Here is a 14,488-nt window from a genome sequence, read left to right on the forward strand (position 1 = left end):
GTATAGAACATTTCAGTATTGATTCTGAAGTACAGAAAACCCAATTTTTTTTTTTCCTGTTAAGCGTGGCTGGGTAGATCGTCGTCTCCGGTTCTTGACATCAACTGCCTATTAATAGCTGACTTCAACTGCCCCACGACCGCGACAAACCCCTTGGCCTCAGCTCCCTGCTCGCCGACCAGCAACCCCTCTCTTCCATGCATCTCGAACAGCTGTGTTGACAACGATTGACCTCACACGCGAATGGCCGCTGTTCAGCACAGTCGCACGCGTTCCGACCGCGTCGACGCGCCGGTCGCGGCACCAGCTTCGCGACGGCCTCTTTCGACGCATGGTCGGCCGCCTGCGACTCCGACCACACCGTCTGCCACGAAGGCAGCAGCCCCGGGCCCATCGATACACACGTTCCTGACGAACCTGAGACTGCTAGACCTCGACTTGCTGGAGGACTGGCCCGAGATCACGCCCGCCACGTTTGCTGGCACCACACAGAATCACAAGCGAAGGGTGCAGGCCGTGGAGTGGTCTCTCTACCGGCTCTTTGAGATATGGGATCCAGAAGATACGGCATTAGTATGTCGAAAATGCCGAATCGGAAGTGAGAGTGATTGTACTGACTGGATAGAAACTGAAACCACACTTCCCGGCCATCGAGCAACTACAATCTGTTAGCCTGCGCGCGGCGCTCCTCCGCGGTCTCGAAAATGCGAAAAAGAATGGCGCCCTGGGCCGCGATGCTCTGATACGCAAAACAATGCTCGACGACTGCAAAGGCGAGCGCCTGGAAGAAGTGCTGGCCTCGTTTTCCTCAGCAGTGCTGCGAAGCACGCTGGCGTGTCGGAGCAAGACGCGGCCGCTGGCCGTCGAGGTTGCGCTCGATGATAGAGGATATCACGGTCACCTGTTGCGACCGCTCATCATTGCTCACCGGGTATCACTGAAACAGTCGCTATCAAGGCGACGGGAGGCGGAAGCCAAATTCAGGGACTTTGGTGACCTACTGGCTATGAAGGAGAGGGGTATTACCCGCCGAAACGAGATTCTTCGAGCCAGAGAGGCGAGTGAATCTGGCAGTGCCATCTCAGAGGATGTCCGCCAGAGGATTCGGCAAATGGTGAGGAACAACTGGTCTGGAAACGAGGCCTGGATGGACACGCTGCTCGCGGGCGACGCGGCGAGCACGGAAGCCAAAGGGCTGCTTGGAACTCCGTACGACAGGGTGTGGCGGCGTGTGCAGCAAGGTCGCCTGGCGGAGCTGGAAGATGACGGTCGCGGCTTGCTTCAGCAGCTGGACAGCCGTGTCGACGCCCAGAAGCAGAGACTGGCACGATGGGACGAGCTGCGTCGGGACATGACGGGCGCAGACAAGTACAGGCCGCCTGCCTCACCCTTAAAACGAAAGGTTGCACCGAAGCCAGCCTCGAAAGGGATTGACTTGCAGTTCAACTCACATAGCGACTTGCACATCAGTGCCATGACTGGCATGGTGACGAACCAGGATTTACAACTCCACGAAGATTACGCTACTATAGTAGATGAGCTCGACCACGAACTTACGGAGATCAAGACTATTAGTTTTGAAAACGCCGTGCAACATTTGAATAACACACGAATGCAGTACGGCAACGGCGATATATCTGTACAACTGTCTAGTGATCCGATATCCGAGCTTAGCGATCTCGGTGACATGGATGAGGACGACGATGAGCCTGAGCCGGCACCCTATTGCCAAACTTCCCAAAGCAGTGGACTACATCTCAGCCCGATGAGACGCTTACCACAACGACCTGCCAGCATCTATGCGGACCCAGCCGCCTCCCAGACCCAACACTGGACTGCGAGCGACCGCTCCAACAGCACTCCCTATTCTGAAGACGGTTATTCATCAGCTTCAACCTCCCGTCAGCCGTCCTCATCGCAGGTCGGAAACTTGCGTCAGCAGTACACAGACGGGGAGGCATCGTCACCCCCAACTAGTAGCAGCATGGCGGATCACTTGGCGGAGACCATCTCGCGCGACTCGGACTCGCCGTCGCCGACAAAGACGGCAGCCGGCCGCACCGCCGCAAAACCACGGCACACCCTCTCACTTGCGGAGCGCACACGCATGTCCATGGCGCGCCGCTCCATGCAGTTCTTTGAGGATGCGGAGCCGGAGCTGCCGCTTGGCCACGCGGTGCCCAAGAGAGGAGTGGGCGGATCGAAGGCGGCGGCGGCGGCGGCGGCGACAATGGCGGCAGCATCGATAGAGGATGATGACGAAAAAGATGACATGATTGCCGACTTGGCGAGCAGGACACGGATGAGTATGGCTGGGTTCGAAAAGGCACAGCAAAAGGCTAGAAACGATCGCCAGCGTGAGATGCGAAGGGAACTCAAGAGGGCGAGAGCGCTGCCGCCCCGAAGAGAAGGAAGCCAGTGGGAGGACTAGAAAGTATAACACTCCAGAGTAGGGAGGTACGGCTTATCTGTAGCGCAGGTTATAGACTCTTGTGCCTACAAGGAGACAGCCCGTGGGAAATAGGTTCGCGAGGCGAGCAAACTGTAACCATTTTTCCCTGTAATGATACACACGTTTAACGACTTTGCTCGACGGCCGAAATGACATATTGATTTATGTATGGCACTGTCCGCTATATAATCTCTGTCATTCTCATAATTGACCTGCGCATCCACGGACGAGCAACCGTCTTATTATATAGAGATTTTTTAAAACCGGGAGGATAGTATGCCGAACTGGCTACATTTGATCTTTCTACCACGAAGATTGCTATCTTTGGTATTCCACCATTAGGTTGGACGCAGCAGAGCAGTTTAAATGTAGAAGTAAACTTTGAAAACGGGGTTTAAATAGCATAGCAGTAGTATATTATAACGCGGCCTATACGGCTCAAACATCGTACGACATTTCAACAGTGCATCAAAACCACCGCTTTACCACCACTTGGCGCTGGTCTCACGGAGGACGTTTGTACCGCAGTGAACCTCGCCCGACTGTACGTGATGCGAGAACCAGTCGTCCATGTAGTGAACAGTGTAGTTGGCCTTTGCATAGGCGGCGTTGACGGCCGCGGCCAGGATATCCTTCCCGTCAATGACTGGTCCCCAGGGATTCGGGGCCAGGTATTCCGTGCTGGAGAGGACAACGCCGTTGATGCAGCCGGGGTAAAAGGCACCCACCTGGAGGGCCTCGGCCGCGTCGCGCTTGGCGATGGTGGAGGCAGGCCTGGGGCCGGCGGCCTCGAGGACCGAGAGCCGGCGCGGATCCTGCTGCTCCTTGCCCTTTGCCTTCCACTCCTCCTGGATGGGCGCGCCGGGCGTCCAGTAGGTGTAGTTCCTCGGGGGGTCGCACCTCAGCGTGTTGTTGCGAGGGTGGAAGAGCGCGGGCACGCGGATGATTTCCCGGTCGGTGATGCCGGTCTCGCGCTTGAGGATGTCAATGTTGGCCTTGATGCTGTCGTAGCAGTACTGCTGGATCTCGGTAAAGTTGGCCCTGCTCAGCACGTCGTCGATCGAGTCGGTGGGCAGGCAGGTGTCCGCCCAGTCGGTGGACAGCTTGGCGCGGGACAGGGCGCGGACCTTGCCGTTGCCGCTCTTCTGCGCTTCTTGGAGGAGGGCCAGGCCGGCCAGAGGGTCGTCGACCATCATGACCCAGCCCCGCTCGCTCTTGGCGGGGAGGAACTGCATGAACTCGTCCGTGTGCCCGACTTCGAGCCAGGTGGTGTCGATCTCGATGGGTGCTTGCACCTCTTGCGCGTCGAGGAACTTGACCATTTCCGGCTTCTCGCCAAACTGAGATCCCATGACTGTACGTCCTGCCGGGTAAGACTTGCCGTTCAGGCTGTACGGCGGAACGGTTTCCAGGTTGCCGGTAGAGTCTGTGGTGTGGCCGTATGTGCTGTGCAGGACGGCCCCGACGGTGTCGGATCGCATCTCGCGGAAAAGCCAATGGTATGCATCGAATCTCTTCTGAGCGGACGCAATCATGACACGGAGCACAAGCGGACCCTCTGGTCCGGGCATGGTCGTGTATCCAGCTTCGAAGAAGTCCTGAGTCCACGTGTCTGTCACATTGACTCTGTACAGAGGCTTCTTCATTCCGACCTCGGTCAGGACTTTTGCAAGGTCGTCGGCGAACACATTCTCGGAGTCTGGAAAGACGGTGAAACCCTTCGGGTCAGTTACGAATACTTGCTCAGCAAGCTGCGAGTGGTGATGTGTCAGTACGGGAGCAACCCGCATGGCGACGCTGTCTTGCGCCTCGGCGCCTTGGTCCTTGACCGAGAACCGCAGGGTGGCTCTGCCGTCCCAATCCGCGGTACGGACCTCGCGGGCGTCAACGCCCAAGCTCAGACCCTGGCGGAGCTGCTCCGCCGTGAAGGTGTAGTTCGAGGCAACGTAGTTCCATCGGGCGCCGTCCTTGAGGAAGACGCGCACCTTGGAAGCGGCGGTTTTGTCGACTACCACCACGGAGCCCGTTGCCGAGTCACTGATAGTGGGAATTGGGAGCGTCAAAACAGGCGCGAGGTACTTGGGATTGCGCTGGATATCGCCGGTGGCATCGTTGCACAAGTTGTAATCGACGGCAACATCGTACGAGGGCGGGTCCTGAGGAATTTTGGACGAGCAGCGTCGATCAGAGTCACCGATATTGGCCAGAAAGATGGCGCCCGAGGATTCATTCCAACTGTCTCTCCCAGCGTGGTCACTCTTTCCTGCGGCGTCTACCTTGCCATCGCGATTCGTGTCTGCAAGTATGGTTGCTTCTAGAGCCTGGCTTGCGCCAAAGAGGCCTGCATGCAACAATTAGTGCCTGCGTATAACCATGAGACTGCGTCTAACAAGTGAAAATACCCAGAGTGAGAGCAGCCGTGTTTCTGAGAAAGTGCATGATCAACTCTAAAGCCAAAGGAGGAGAGAGTGTAAAGAGAGGCGGTCTTTCGAGCCGTATTGATCAAGTCAGTGCCAAACGGAATGAATTGCCACACACCCTAAAGTGGAATCGAAAGATGATTGAATCCATTTCATCTTTTAAGGCGGAAGTGTGCTGTTTTATAGCTTGTATTCAGCGTGCTAGTGGCTCTCTGTAGTTGGATTTCGGTGTATATCTTCTTTGCTTGGATCGGTCGACTTTTGGCATAGAGTTGGGCCGCGCGTCCTGTTCCACCAGATGTCGATTTTGGCTTCGTATTTGAGTATATGCTAACCGGCTAAGCCCTGCTCGACCCCTGCGGCTACACTCAACTTATACTCATCTTAGGCAGGTGCGGGAACTGTAGATCCAGCTCGGCGTGGCAACTCATCGGAAAAGAGATCCACACAATCAGAGATGAATGATTTTCCCGGTACACTGGCCTTGGCAAAGGTTTCAGAGTCTGCAAGTGACAGGCGTCGGTCATGATCGAGCGAGGACTGGCAATCTAAGCCGCGGTGAATAAGGGGCTGGATAGAGGAATCCCCCTCTACGGCTTCGGCATATCGTTACGGTATATCATGGATGCCGAGAAGCGCCGCAGAGCCCGAGCACAGACGGTCTTTGTGTAGTTAAGGAATCCAATGGCTCAATGTCTCAGCTGCGGTCATTGTAAACGACATCTGACATGAATAACACTGTGCAACTAAGTAGACTGCTAACTGAGCTGCCCAATCTCGAGCCATATTACAAAAAATACATGAGCGTCTTGAAAGTTGTGAGAGGTGGTGCAATCTTGCCTCTATACAGTTTCGAGGCGGTCTTCATTGTGTTGGTTTCGGGCAATTAACTAGTGCCATGGGTTATGAACGGGGGTCGGTTGAGCTGCCCGCTCATATTTCAGCCGGCGTACTTGTTCCATGTACCATGCACTCTCGGGTGTTATAACCTTGTCGCACTGCCGCCAACCCGATAGTCTAATTAGTTGAGCTTGTTGTCCATGCTTAAACCTTCCCCGCAATTGTACTTGATCACCTTCCGCTCTGAGATGAGTGACGCGTTCACCTGGCCGCAGGTGGCCCGGACAGATCCACTATACTTGCCGCAATAACTTTTGTTCATGGCCCTCATGGTTATTCTCTACGGAGAGGAGAGCTACAATAGGTGCCATCCTATATGTATGGGTATCTTTAGTACTGTCGGAGTCTCTCGTATTCACAGGCCCCACGACAAGCGGCGCAGGGTCAGAGACAATGTTCACATTTGCGCTATGATAATTTGATACTCTTTTTTTTTGGCATTCACACATGCCCTGGCGCTATTCAGCATGTCAGTTCAAAAACACACATGTTGGGCCGCACAATTTGCACTGCCAGTCATAGCACCCGTGCAGGCACTACTCAGCGGAGACGATCCGCACAGCCTCTTTTCCCTTGCCGCATCACGGAGACGTGAAGGCCTGCTTGCTCCGGCATATGTTGGAAAAGCTTTGCTGGAATTACCGGAAAGACTTGTGTGACTGGCAATGCCGAACTTGCGGACGGTCGGTTCAACTCTGCGGGCAGTCAGGTTTATTGTTCATTGTAGGGCTATAACGCATTTATGCGGCCGCCGCTCAATTCTTGGAACTTTCGTGGTTGAAATTGGGCTCTGCTCGATGATTACGAGCGCTCACTCTATGTATAAGTCATGCGCACTTCGTCAGTAGTGAAGTTGTGAGACCCAGTCGCTTTGATTTCTACGGCCGCTGCCGCCAAGAGTCCTTTTCAGCTTGTTGAGTCGGACACTGGCCAAGATGCGCCTAGCTCATAGTACAGACCCGGCGTGTTGCATTGTGATACGAAAGTTGACCGTCGATTGATAATTTTGCATGTCGGAAATGTCTATTACACATCCTTGACACCGACCTCATCACAAATGAACGCCGTTCAGGTCGCCTCCACTTCATAAAACACGGCAATATAATAGTGATGCTGCCAAAGCCATGATCAAACGGGTTGGGCCGCTGCCCTTGGAGTATCTGGAGTCCCACCCTGGTCCCTTCCGGGTGTATTCTACCCCAAGTCACTACGAAATGAAGCCGAGCGTCACAGATAATACCAGTCAAAAGCCAAGGGTACGTGCGGCGTCCGGGCATGCCTAGTAGGAGGTCCGATGAGATCAGTGCCATACCGAATGTAGTTGCTAGCAAAGAACACAGGTCTTGAGCTCAATGTTGCTGCAGACAATACCGTTGAGAAGGGTAGGCACCCTTTGGCCGAGCATCGTGCTGTGTGCGCAATACCCAGCCACTATCCCATTCGTGGGGATTCATCTCCCGTTGCGTACCATGCTTTAACATTAGCCCTTGCGAACGTGCGGTCATCGTTATCAAACTCGAGGCAGAAAATCTCTAGGCTCAATATTGTATTGCTTATGCGGTATATCATACAGTGACTGTACTATTTCACAATCGTTGATTTAATGTTACATCCATATGCTGCTCTCCTCGTCGCAACTCTTACCAGCCCTGCTTCCGCAGCTCGTGCACGCGGGCATACGCGGCACAGAATCCGCCCTTGAAGCGGGCCCGCCAGCGCTCACTCGCAAGACGCTTGCGCTTCAGGCCTGGTCGCTCGTGAGCCTTTTGCGAGTGGTACTTGTTCTTGATGTGCTGGGTGTTGACGAGGCGGCCGAGCATCGCGAGTGCGCTGCGGACTGTGGGCGCCGAGTTGGGCCCCGGCTGGGCGGCGCGCACGAAGATGGTGCGACCAGTCGTGGCGGCGGCGCGCACGCGCGGCCGCGTTAGGGGGTCCTCCTGCTGCAGAGATCGGCCGTATTCGGCGGCCTTGGTCGACAGGATCGACGTGACGTCGAGTTCGAACGGCAGCGCTTTGCTCGTCGCCGAGTATGTGTTGCCAGGCGCAATGTCTGAGGATGAGGGAGACGGTTTCGCGGCCTCGGGGGCAGACTTGGAAGGTGGCGGCGGCGGCGGCGGCGGCGGCGTGAAAGCGGACCGGGCGTCCGGCTTCGTAGGTGTCGCAGCGGCAGGTTCTTGTGGTTTGAACTGGACACCGCCAATGAGAGGATTAACGCGCGGGGCAGGCTTAGGCGCACGACGATCGGCGAGTCTCATGGTAGTTGTGGTGAAGCATCGGGTGGGCAACGGACCCTGCGTGGCTATTCTGCGCAGCATCGTGCTGCTAGGACGAATTGAAGCGGCCCTGATCAAAATATTAGCATGAGATTGAACAATTGACGTTACTTCAAGGAGATGAACGTACATTTTTGGCGCGATGTGAGAGGCAATGCTTCAATAAATCAAGGCTGGCGAGTCGCACCCGGGAGGTTGTTCGCTAACGCGGCCGAAAACTACTTTGGCTGGTAAAGCGGAAAAAATATTGATGCGGCAGTACCAAAAGCTCATCGTGCAAGTGGGTGGGACCAATCAACGTCGCGCCGCAAACTTGGAGCTCCGTCCATACTATTACTTTATCGTGCAAAAACAGCTTTTTACTACAACTAAAAAATAGCTGCAGTCCCGTTTTCCCTTCTGATCAATCTAGAGTGAGCCGTCAAGAAGGAGCCGGGGATTTCGTCACAGTTTGGCTCGCACCGAGCATCACACGACATGTCATACAACCAATATGGAGGCAAGTCATCAGCTTTCTTGGTCTGAACATCTCATTAACCGACTACAGGTAATCCATATGGCGCACCGCCCGGATATGGAGGCTACGGAAACCCCCCTCCGGCCATGGGTGCTCCCCCAGGCCTAGGTAAGTGATGGTTGTGTCTCGACTTATCACGGATGCTGACGCTTCGCAGCTGCTCCTCCTCCCGGCGTTCCAGCCCGTCCTAACATACCTCCGGGCATGCAGCAAGCCAACGCGCCGCAAACGGCTCGTGGTGCTGCTGCGCCCTTCCAGCCTCCAAACATTCCCAACATCAACTTCAGCGCGCCCGTGATTCGACTCGGCACGACAGGACCAGCGGGCGGCAACGAGCGAAGCGACGGTCCTAGACAGGGTGGTCGTCCCGGGCTAGGCATGGACAGAGGTCAGGACCAGGGCCGGTCGTCAAACCGTGAGGTCACTCAGGTGCTGATCCCGCCAACGGCCGAGGAGAAACTGCGGACGATCTTCATACACGAGATTCCAGACGGTGTGGGTAGCGACGGTATTCAAAAGGTTCTCAGCGCTGTGGGTCGGCTACGGAGATGGGAGGCGCTGGATAGCGTGATGGACGACCACAAAGGCGCTAAATTTGGTTTTGCGCTCTTTGAGGATGTCGAATCGCTACACAATGCCGCCAGGCTACTGGTCGAGGAGGAGGTTCAAGTGCCCAAGGCGAAGCAGCCCATTGCGACAGAACAGCCAAAGGACGACACATTCGAAGGCATCGAAACAGTCAAGCTACAAACGTCGTTGGATGCCAGTACCATTAAGTACCTAGAAGCATTTCGCAAGGAGGAGGAGGAAGCCGACGCCGGGGAAGCGCACGCCCGCGCACAGCTCAGGCAAGCTCTACGAGATTTATTCTACCCTCTGTCGGCGTCAACCTCTAGCCGCGTGGATACTGTCGTGGAGGATTCCGCAAACGGGGAGGCCGTAGAGGTTGTCAATATCGGCATGACACAAGAGGACGACCTTGCTGATATCCCTGCCGAGATTCGCGAAGTCGTGCTCAAAGAGATTGCAGCTTTCCGCGAACGAAGCACTCAGCACGATTTGGAACGTCTTCGTGGAGAGGAAGAGTTTGAAGAGCAAGAGAGGCGACGCAACGGGGCGTCCCGACCTGTGGCCCACGAGGGTTCAAACGGCACCCCTCTCGGCCCTCGCGGCGCGCCATCCGGGCCGAGAGCACAGAATGGAAACGCTGCATCTTCCTTTGTCAACGGCGGCACGGAAAATGGTGGCATCACCTACCGCGACGACGACACGGACGCGAGCGACGAAGAGCTGAACCGGCGACAGCTGAGCGAGGAAAAGGCCGAGACGGACAAGCTGTACAACGAAGCCGAACGTCGGTGGGCGAACCGCGAACGCTCAAGGCAAGCGGCGCTAGACCGGGAGCGCAACAGAGAAAAGGACGGCGCGGCGGCGCAGCAGCAACGTGCGCAGGCCCGCCTCGCGCAGGAGAAGGAGTGGGACGACGAGCGGGAAGCCAGTCGCAAGACGCACCAGTACTACAGAGACCACGCTGCGTGGGCGCGCAAGCGCGGCATGGACCGGCTGGACGAAGAGGCCAGGGATGAGGCCGACAGGCGCCAGGAGAAGGACGAGCAGCGCCGCGCGCAAGCGCAACTGGAACGCGCCCGCGGCATGGCCGACTCCTTCCTAGACAAGCAGGACGAGGAGTCGGAGCGGCGCGAGAGCGAAGCTGCTGCCAACGCTGCGGCCGCCACAGCCGCTGCGCCACAGCCGTTCAAGCTGTCTCTCGGCGCGGCGGCGCAAAAGGCGCAGGCGTCGCGGGGTGCGACGCAGCGGCGCACCGTGGCCGAGGTGGAGGGCCTGCTCGACGACGAGGAGGAGCAGGCGGGCGCGCGCCGGCAGCTTATTCCGATCGAGCACAACGACCAGGACGACGACGACGACCGCGGTGGCAGGGGCGCGGCGGACAACGTGAGCGGCATGACGGAGGAGGAACTCTCGCAGGCAGTGCGGGCGCTGGCGCAGGAGATCCCGTCGGACCGGGACGGGCTCTGGCGGTGGTCGGTGCGGTGGGAGTACATGGACGACGGGCTCATCGCCGACAAGCTCCGGCCGTTTGTGGAGAAGAAGATTGTGGAATACCTGGGCGTGCAGGAGGAGATGCTGGTAGAGGCGGTCGAGGAGCACTTGCGGCGGCATGGGACGGCGCCTGCACTGGTGGAGGAGCTGGAAGGTGTAAGTTTTTTTTTTTCATGTCTCTTGCTTCTCTCTCTCTCCATTTCCATGGCTTTGCATGGCTCATCGTTTCCTCCATCCCCCCCTCTTCCAAACGTTTCTCCCCTTTCATAGTCCATTTACTTGTCTTTTGTTTCACAGTCTTTCCAGTTCGTCCAGCTCTTTACCCGTTTCGGTCGGTTGGCCTCGGGTCAGACATTTGTGATGACTTGCATTTCCATACCCCCCACATCACCACTACCTCCCCCAGTTTTTTTTTTTTGCAATAATTTTGCCGACGCTCCTATTCCCGTGATTATCCTGGCTGACGCACAACGTTAGGCACTGGACGACGAGGCCGAGGACCTGGTCAAGAAATTGTGGCGCATGGTCATCTTCTTTACCGAATCGGAAAAGAGGGGCCTCCCGGCGTAAGCATCAGCAACGATGCGACGATGAAGTGGGAGGAGGTGACCGGGCAAAAAGGATTGAGGGGCAAGGATCCGCAACGTCATTTTCTTGTTGCGTGCTGCAATTGGTTGGCTATGAGGGAGAGTGAGTCTGGAGGAAGGGGCCAACACGTAGCACGTTTTCGGAGTCTGGAATATTGGTTGGTGGGGGTTTTCTTTTCTTTTTCTTTTTTTTCAAACAAGTTTTGCAGGTTCCCAAGGATGCTGCTAGTTGCTGTATAATTCAAAAGATGACCAAAATGTGCAAAGTCATTGTGGAATTCACGGTTACATGCGGCAGGTGGAGGATTATGATTCTTTACGGATGGTACTACTTAGGAGAAGCTTGAGGGTGGCCAGCCCATGACACGGGTCGATTCGATGTATGTGAGAACCAGTCGGCGCCCGCTATCTCGACGGGCCAATCTTTTATTTATTCATTTTTTTTTTGGAAAGAAGAAAAGGGTGTATTTGTATTGGGCGCAATTCGGTACATGGAGTCATTATGTTTCAATCTTTTTTCACGTAGCTGGTCTGAATCTCCGGGCATAAACCACAACCTTCCGCCCCTCTCCCGTCTTATTCTCTCCTCCTCTCCCTCTGGGCGGTCCTCTAAGTTTCCCTCTCTCTCCCTCTCTTTTTTTTTCTTTTTTATATATTTGAATTCTATTTTACTTGCTCTCGGTGGCGGCGGGCGCACCGTTGGGCTCCCAGCCGGGCTCGGCCATCTGGAAGCCGTCAAACTCGAAGCCGGGCGCGACGGAGCAGCCGACGAGGGTCCAGTCGCCGAGGCTCTGGGCGTGCTGCCACTGGCCGCGCTCGACGACGACCTGGGGCCGGTGGCCGGACCAGAGGTCGGCGCCGAGGACGACGTCGCGGACGGGGCGGCCGTCGTCCCAGGCGAGGGAGAGGCGCAGCGGGGCGCCGGCGTAGTAGTGCCAGACCTCGACGGCGTCGAGGACGCGGTGCCAGTGGGAGAGGCCCGAGGCGCCCTCGAGGAGGTAGTAGATGTAGGTGCTGGCGGCGCGCGGCTTGCCTGCGGCGGCGGGATCGGAACCGGAGGCGGAGGCGGAGGCGGAGGCGGCGGCGGCGACGGTCTGGGCACCGTCACGGTACGTCTCGACAAAGTAACCCTTTTCGGGGTGGGGAGTCAGGTTGAGGGCGGCAATGACATCTTGGGCGGTGCGGGAGCTGGTGGCGGCGGCGGCGGCGTCGACGGCGGCCATGATGGGCGGTTTTTTGGAAGTTTGTTGAGGGGTTAATAAGCTGGTTTGGGTTGTGGTTGTTTATTTTCGCCGTTGATGGAGGGGTTTTTCTGAAGCTGTAAGAAGGAGGGGAAAAAAAGGACTGGCAGGCTGTCTGGATTACGATGACTGATGGGAAGAAAACAGCCGGGACTTTTTATTTTCTCAGTTTTATTTCTTTTTCTCGAGGGCCGATGAGGGGTAGTTTATCGCTCCAGATGTCGGGGTTACTATTAACAAACAACAAGAACAAACAAACAAAAAGGATATGACGTCGGTTTGGCACAGGCCTGTAGGGTACCTAAGGTAGGTAGCTAACTACTACCTTGGGCATCTCATCAGTGAAGAGGTACGCTAGGACGGGAACGCGTGTCAGAGAGAGAGCCTGATGGATGGATGGATGGGGTTCGGGACGATGCAAATTCGGCTGGCGGCACATGTGCCTCTTTTCTTTTGCCCTTTTCCCCTTTGGATGCTCGAGGCTTTCCGCAATGATAAGGGAGAGCATCAAGGAGGCGGAGGCCGTATGTGCGAGAGCAGGGCATTAGTAGGGAGGGGCAGCGGATGGTGCGGCCGTCGATCTGCGGGAGTTGATGATGATGATGGTGGTGGTGGTGGGTGGGGGGACGGGGAGGGCTGTTCCTGGTAATCATGCCGAGACACAGAGAGAAGGGCTTTCATTACTATCCTGGTTCCTTTTTGTCGGTCCAACTCGTTTTTTGTTTAAGAAGAAGAAAAAAGTTGCCTGAGAGCCACGTTTGCCAAGCGTGCATACTCTGTACACTTGTTAACTTACAGATCACCAGACTACCAATACCACGCACACAAGCTCCCACTCCCGCACTCGCACAAGAGCCGCAAAAACAAAAAAAAAAGGACAAGAGGCACAAGAGCCCTGCGGGTACGACGACAATGACCCCCCCCCCCCCCCCCCCCCCCCCCAGTCGGTTTCCATTGCTGAATGTGGCCATGTGCGGATGGAATGATGGTGTGAGAGATGATGTCTTGTTAGCGGCGGCGTATTTGCTGACCACCCAAAGTTTAGCTGTGTAACAGTACCTAGATAGGCAGGTACTGGATTTCCCTCCTAGACAGGCAGCTATTTCGAGGTACTTTCTTAGCGAGGAACATAACTGGGAGGGAGGGGCTGTCAAGTGCAGGCAGAGCGAGAGGCTGGCTGGAAGGACGAGGCTCAATAACGGTCGGATCATGTACCCATCAAGTAACGTGATTCTGATATGCATGAACAGATGATTATTTTGGTACTGTGTACGCTGTACAAAAGCCTACGTATTCTCAAGGGACCAAGTAGTTCCTTTTCAGTAGAGCAAATGTTTTGGATGTTTGGGATGTGGGAGGTTGATCATTGTGGATAGAAAAAAAAGAAGAAAAAGAAAAAAAAAAGAAAATACACGTGTCCCTTTTTTCTGGGTACTAACTAAGGCTTGCAACTACCTAAAAGGCAAGTATGCAATACATTGCTGCGTACCGAATACAACCCAACTATTAATCTGCAACCAGGAGCCGAGTTCAAGTTGGCTCACCTTTCGACCAAGTCGACGGGGCAGGGGTCGTCGTTTGACCCAGGGCAGGTTTCCAGGAGAGGATAGGGCCGATGTTGGTCTTTTTTATTTTCCCTCTTTTTTTTTTGTTCCTCGTCCCTCCCCTCCCTCTCTCTTCCCCCCTGCTAACCGAGATGCAGAGACGCGACAGCCAGACACGCATGGACAAGTTCCGATGTAAAACATGGACTTTCTTCTAAAAAAAGAAGCGCCATTCAGTGTTCAAGTTCTTGGTTTTTCTGTTTCTTTCTTTTTCTTTTTCTTTTTCTTTTTTTTTGTCAAGTCCCTTGTGCATTTGTTGCATTTGCCTTGCATTGCTTGCTTGCCTACCTACTGTTACCTTTTGTTACCTTGTCCTTCAACCTTGTCTTTTTACCTTGTCTTGCATACAGAGAGAGAGAGGGAGGGTCAGGGAAGCTGATGAAATGAATGGGCACGAGGGCGGCATCCCATGGGGGAAATGCGCACGCCGCCA

The 14,488-nt window shown here is 55.4% G+C and overlaps 5 protein-coding genes across 5 annotated transcripts; 2 read left to right on the plus strand and 3 right to left on the minus strand.

Moving 5' to 3' along the window:
- Window positions 1-243: 243 nt before the first annotated feature.
- Window positions 244-2,431, plus strand: V2A60_009290 (HAUS augmin-like complex subunit 6 N-terminus-domain-containing protein; the record flags this gene model as incomplete). Its single annotated transcript, XM_083260557.1, has 2 exons — window positions 244-573; window positions 626-2,431. 2 exons carry the CDS (start codon window positions 244-246, stop codon window positions 2,429-2,431), a joined length of 2,136 nt encoding a protein of 711 aa, XP_083116683.1.
- A 503-nt stretch (window positions 2,432-2,934) lies between these two features.
- On the minus strand, window positions 2,935-4,891 carry V2A60_009291 (protein-arginine deiminase domain-containing protein; the record flags this gene model as incomplete). Its single annotated transcript, XM_083260558.1, has 2 exons — window positions 2,935-4,793; window positions 4,855-4,891. The coding sequence occupies 2 exons, from the start codon at window positions 4,889-4,891 to the stop codon at window positions 2,935-2,937; spliced, it is 1,896 nt and encodes a 631-aa protein (XP_083116684.1).
- Window positions 4,892-7,412: 2,521 nt separating this feature from the next.
- On the minus strand, window positions 7,413-8,027 carry V2A60_009292 (mitochondrial 37S ribosomal protein bS21m; the record flags this gene model as incomplete). The annotated part of the gene is made up of 1 exon (XM_083260559.1): window positions 7,413-8,027. One exon carries the CDS (start codon window positions 8,025-8,027, stop codon window positions 7,413-7,415), a length of 615 nt encoding a protein of 204 aa, XP_083116685.1.
- A 621-nt stretch (window positions 8,028-8,648) lies between these two features.
- On the plus strand, window positions 8,649-11,193 carry V2A60_009293 (uncharacterized protein; the record flags this gene model as incomplete). The annotated part of the gene is made up of 3 exons (XM_083260560.1): window positions 8,649-8,670; window positions 8,720-10,779; window positions 11,101-11,193. 3 exons carry the CDS (start codon window positions 8,649-8,651, stop codon window positions 11,191-11,193), a joined length of 2,175 nt encoding a protein of 724 aa, XP_083116686.1.
- A 685-nt stretch (window positions 11,194-11,878) lies between these two features.
- Window positions 11,879-12,433, minus strand: V2A60_009294 (cupin domain-containing protein; the record flags this gene model as incomplete). Its single annotated transcript, XM_083260561.1, has 1 exon — window positions 11,879-12,433. The coding sequence occupies one exon, from the start codon at window positions 12,431-12,433 to the stop codon at window positions 11,879-11,881; it is 555 nt and encodes a 184-aa protein (XP_083116687.1).
- Between the last annotated feature and the right edge of the window lie 2,055 nt (window positions 12,434-14,488).

The sequence above is a fragment of the Cordyceps javanica genome, chromosome 6 (genome assembly GCF_051103115.1).
Source record: "Cordyceps javanica chromosome 6, complete sequence".
Classification (NCBI taxonomy): domain Eukaryota; kingdom Fungi; phylum Ascomycota; class Sordariomycetes; order Hypocreales; family Cordycipitaceae; genus Cordyceps; species Cordyceps javanica.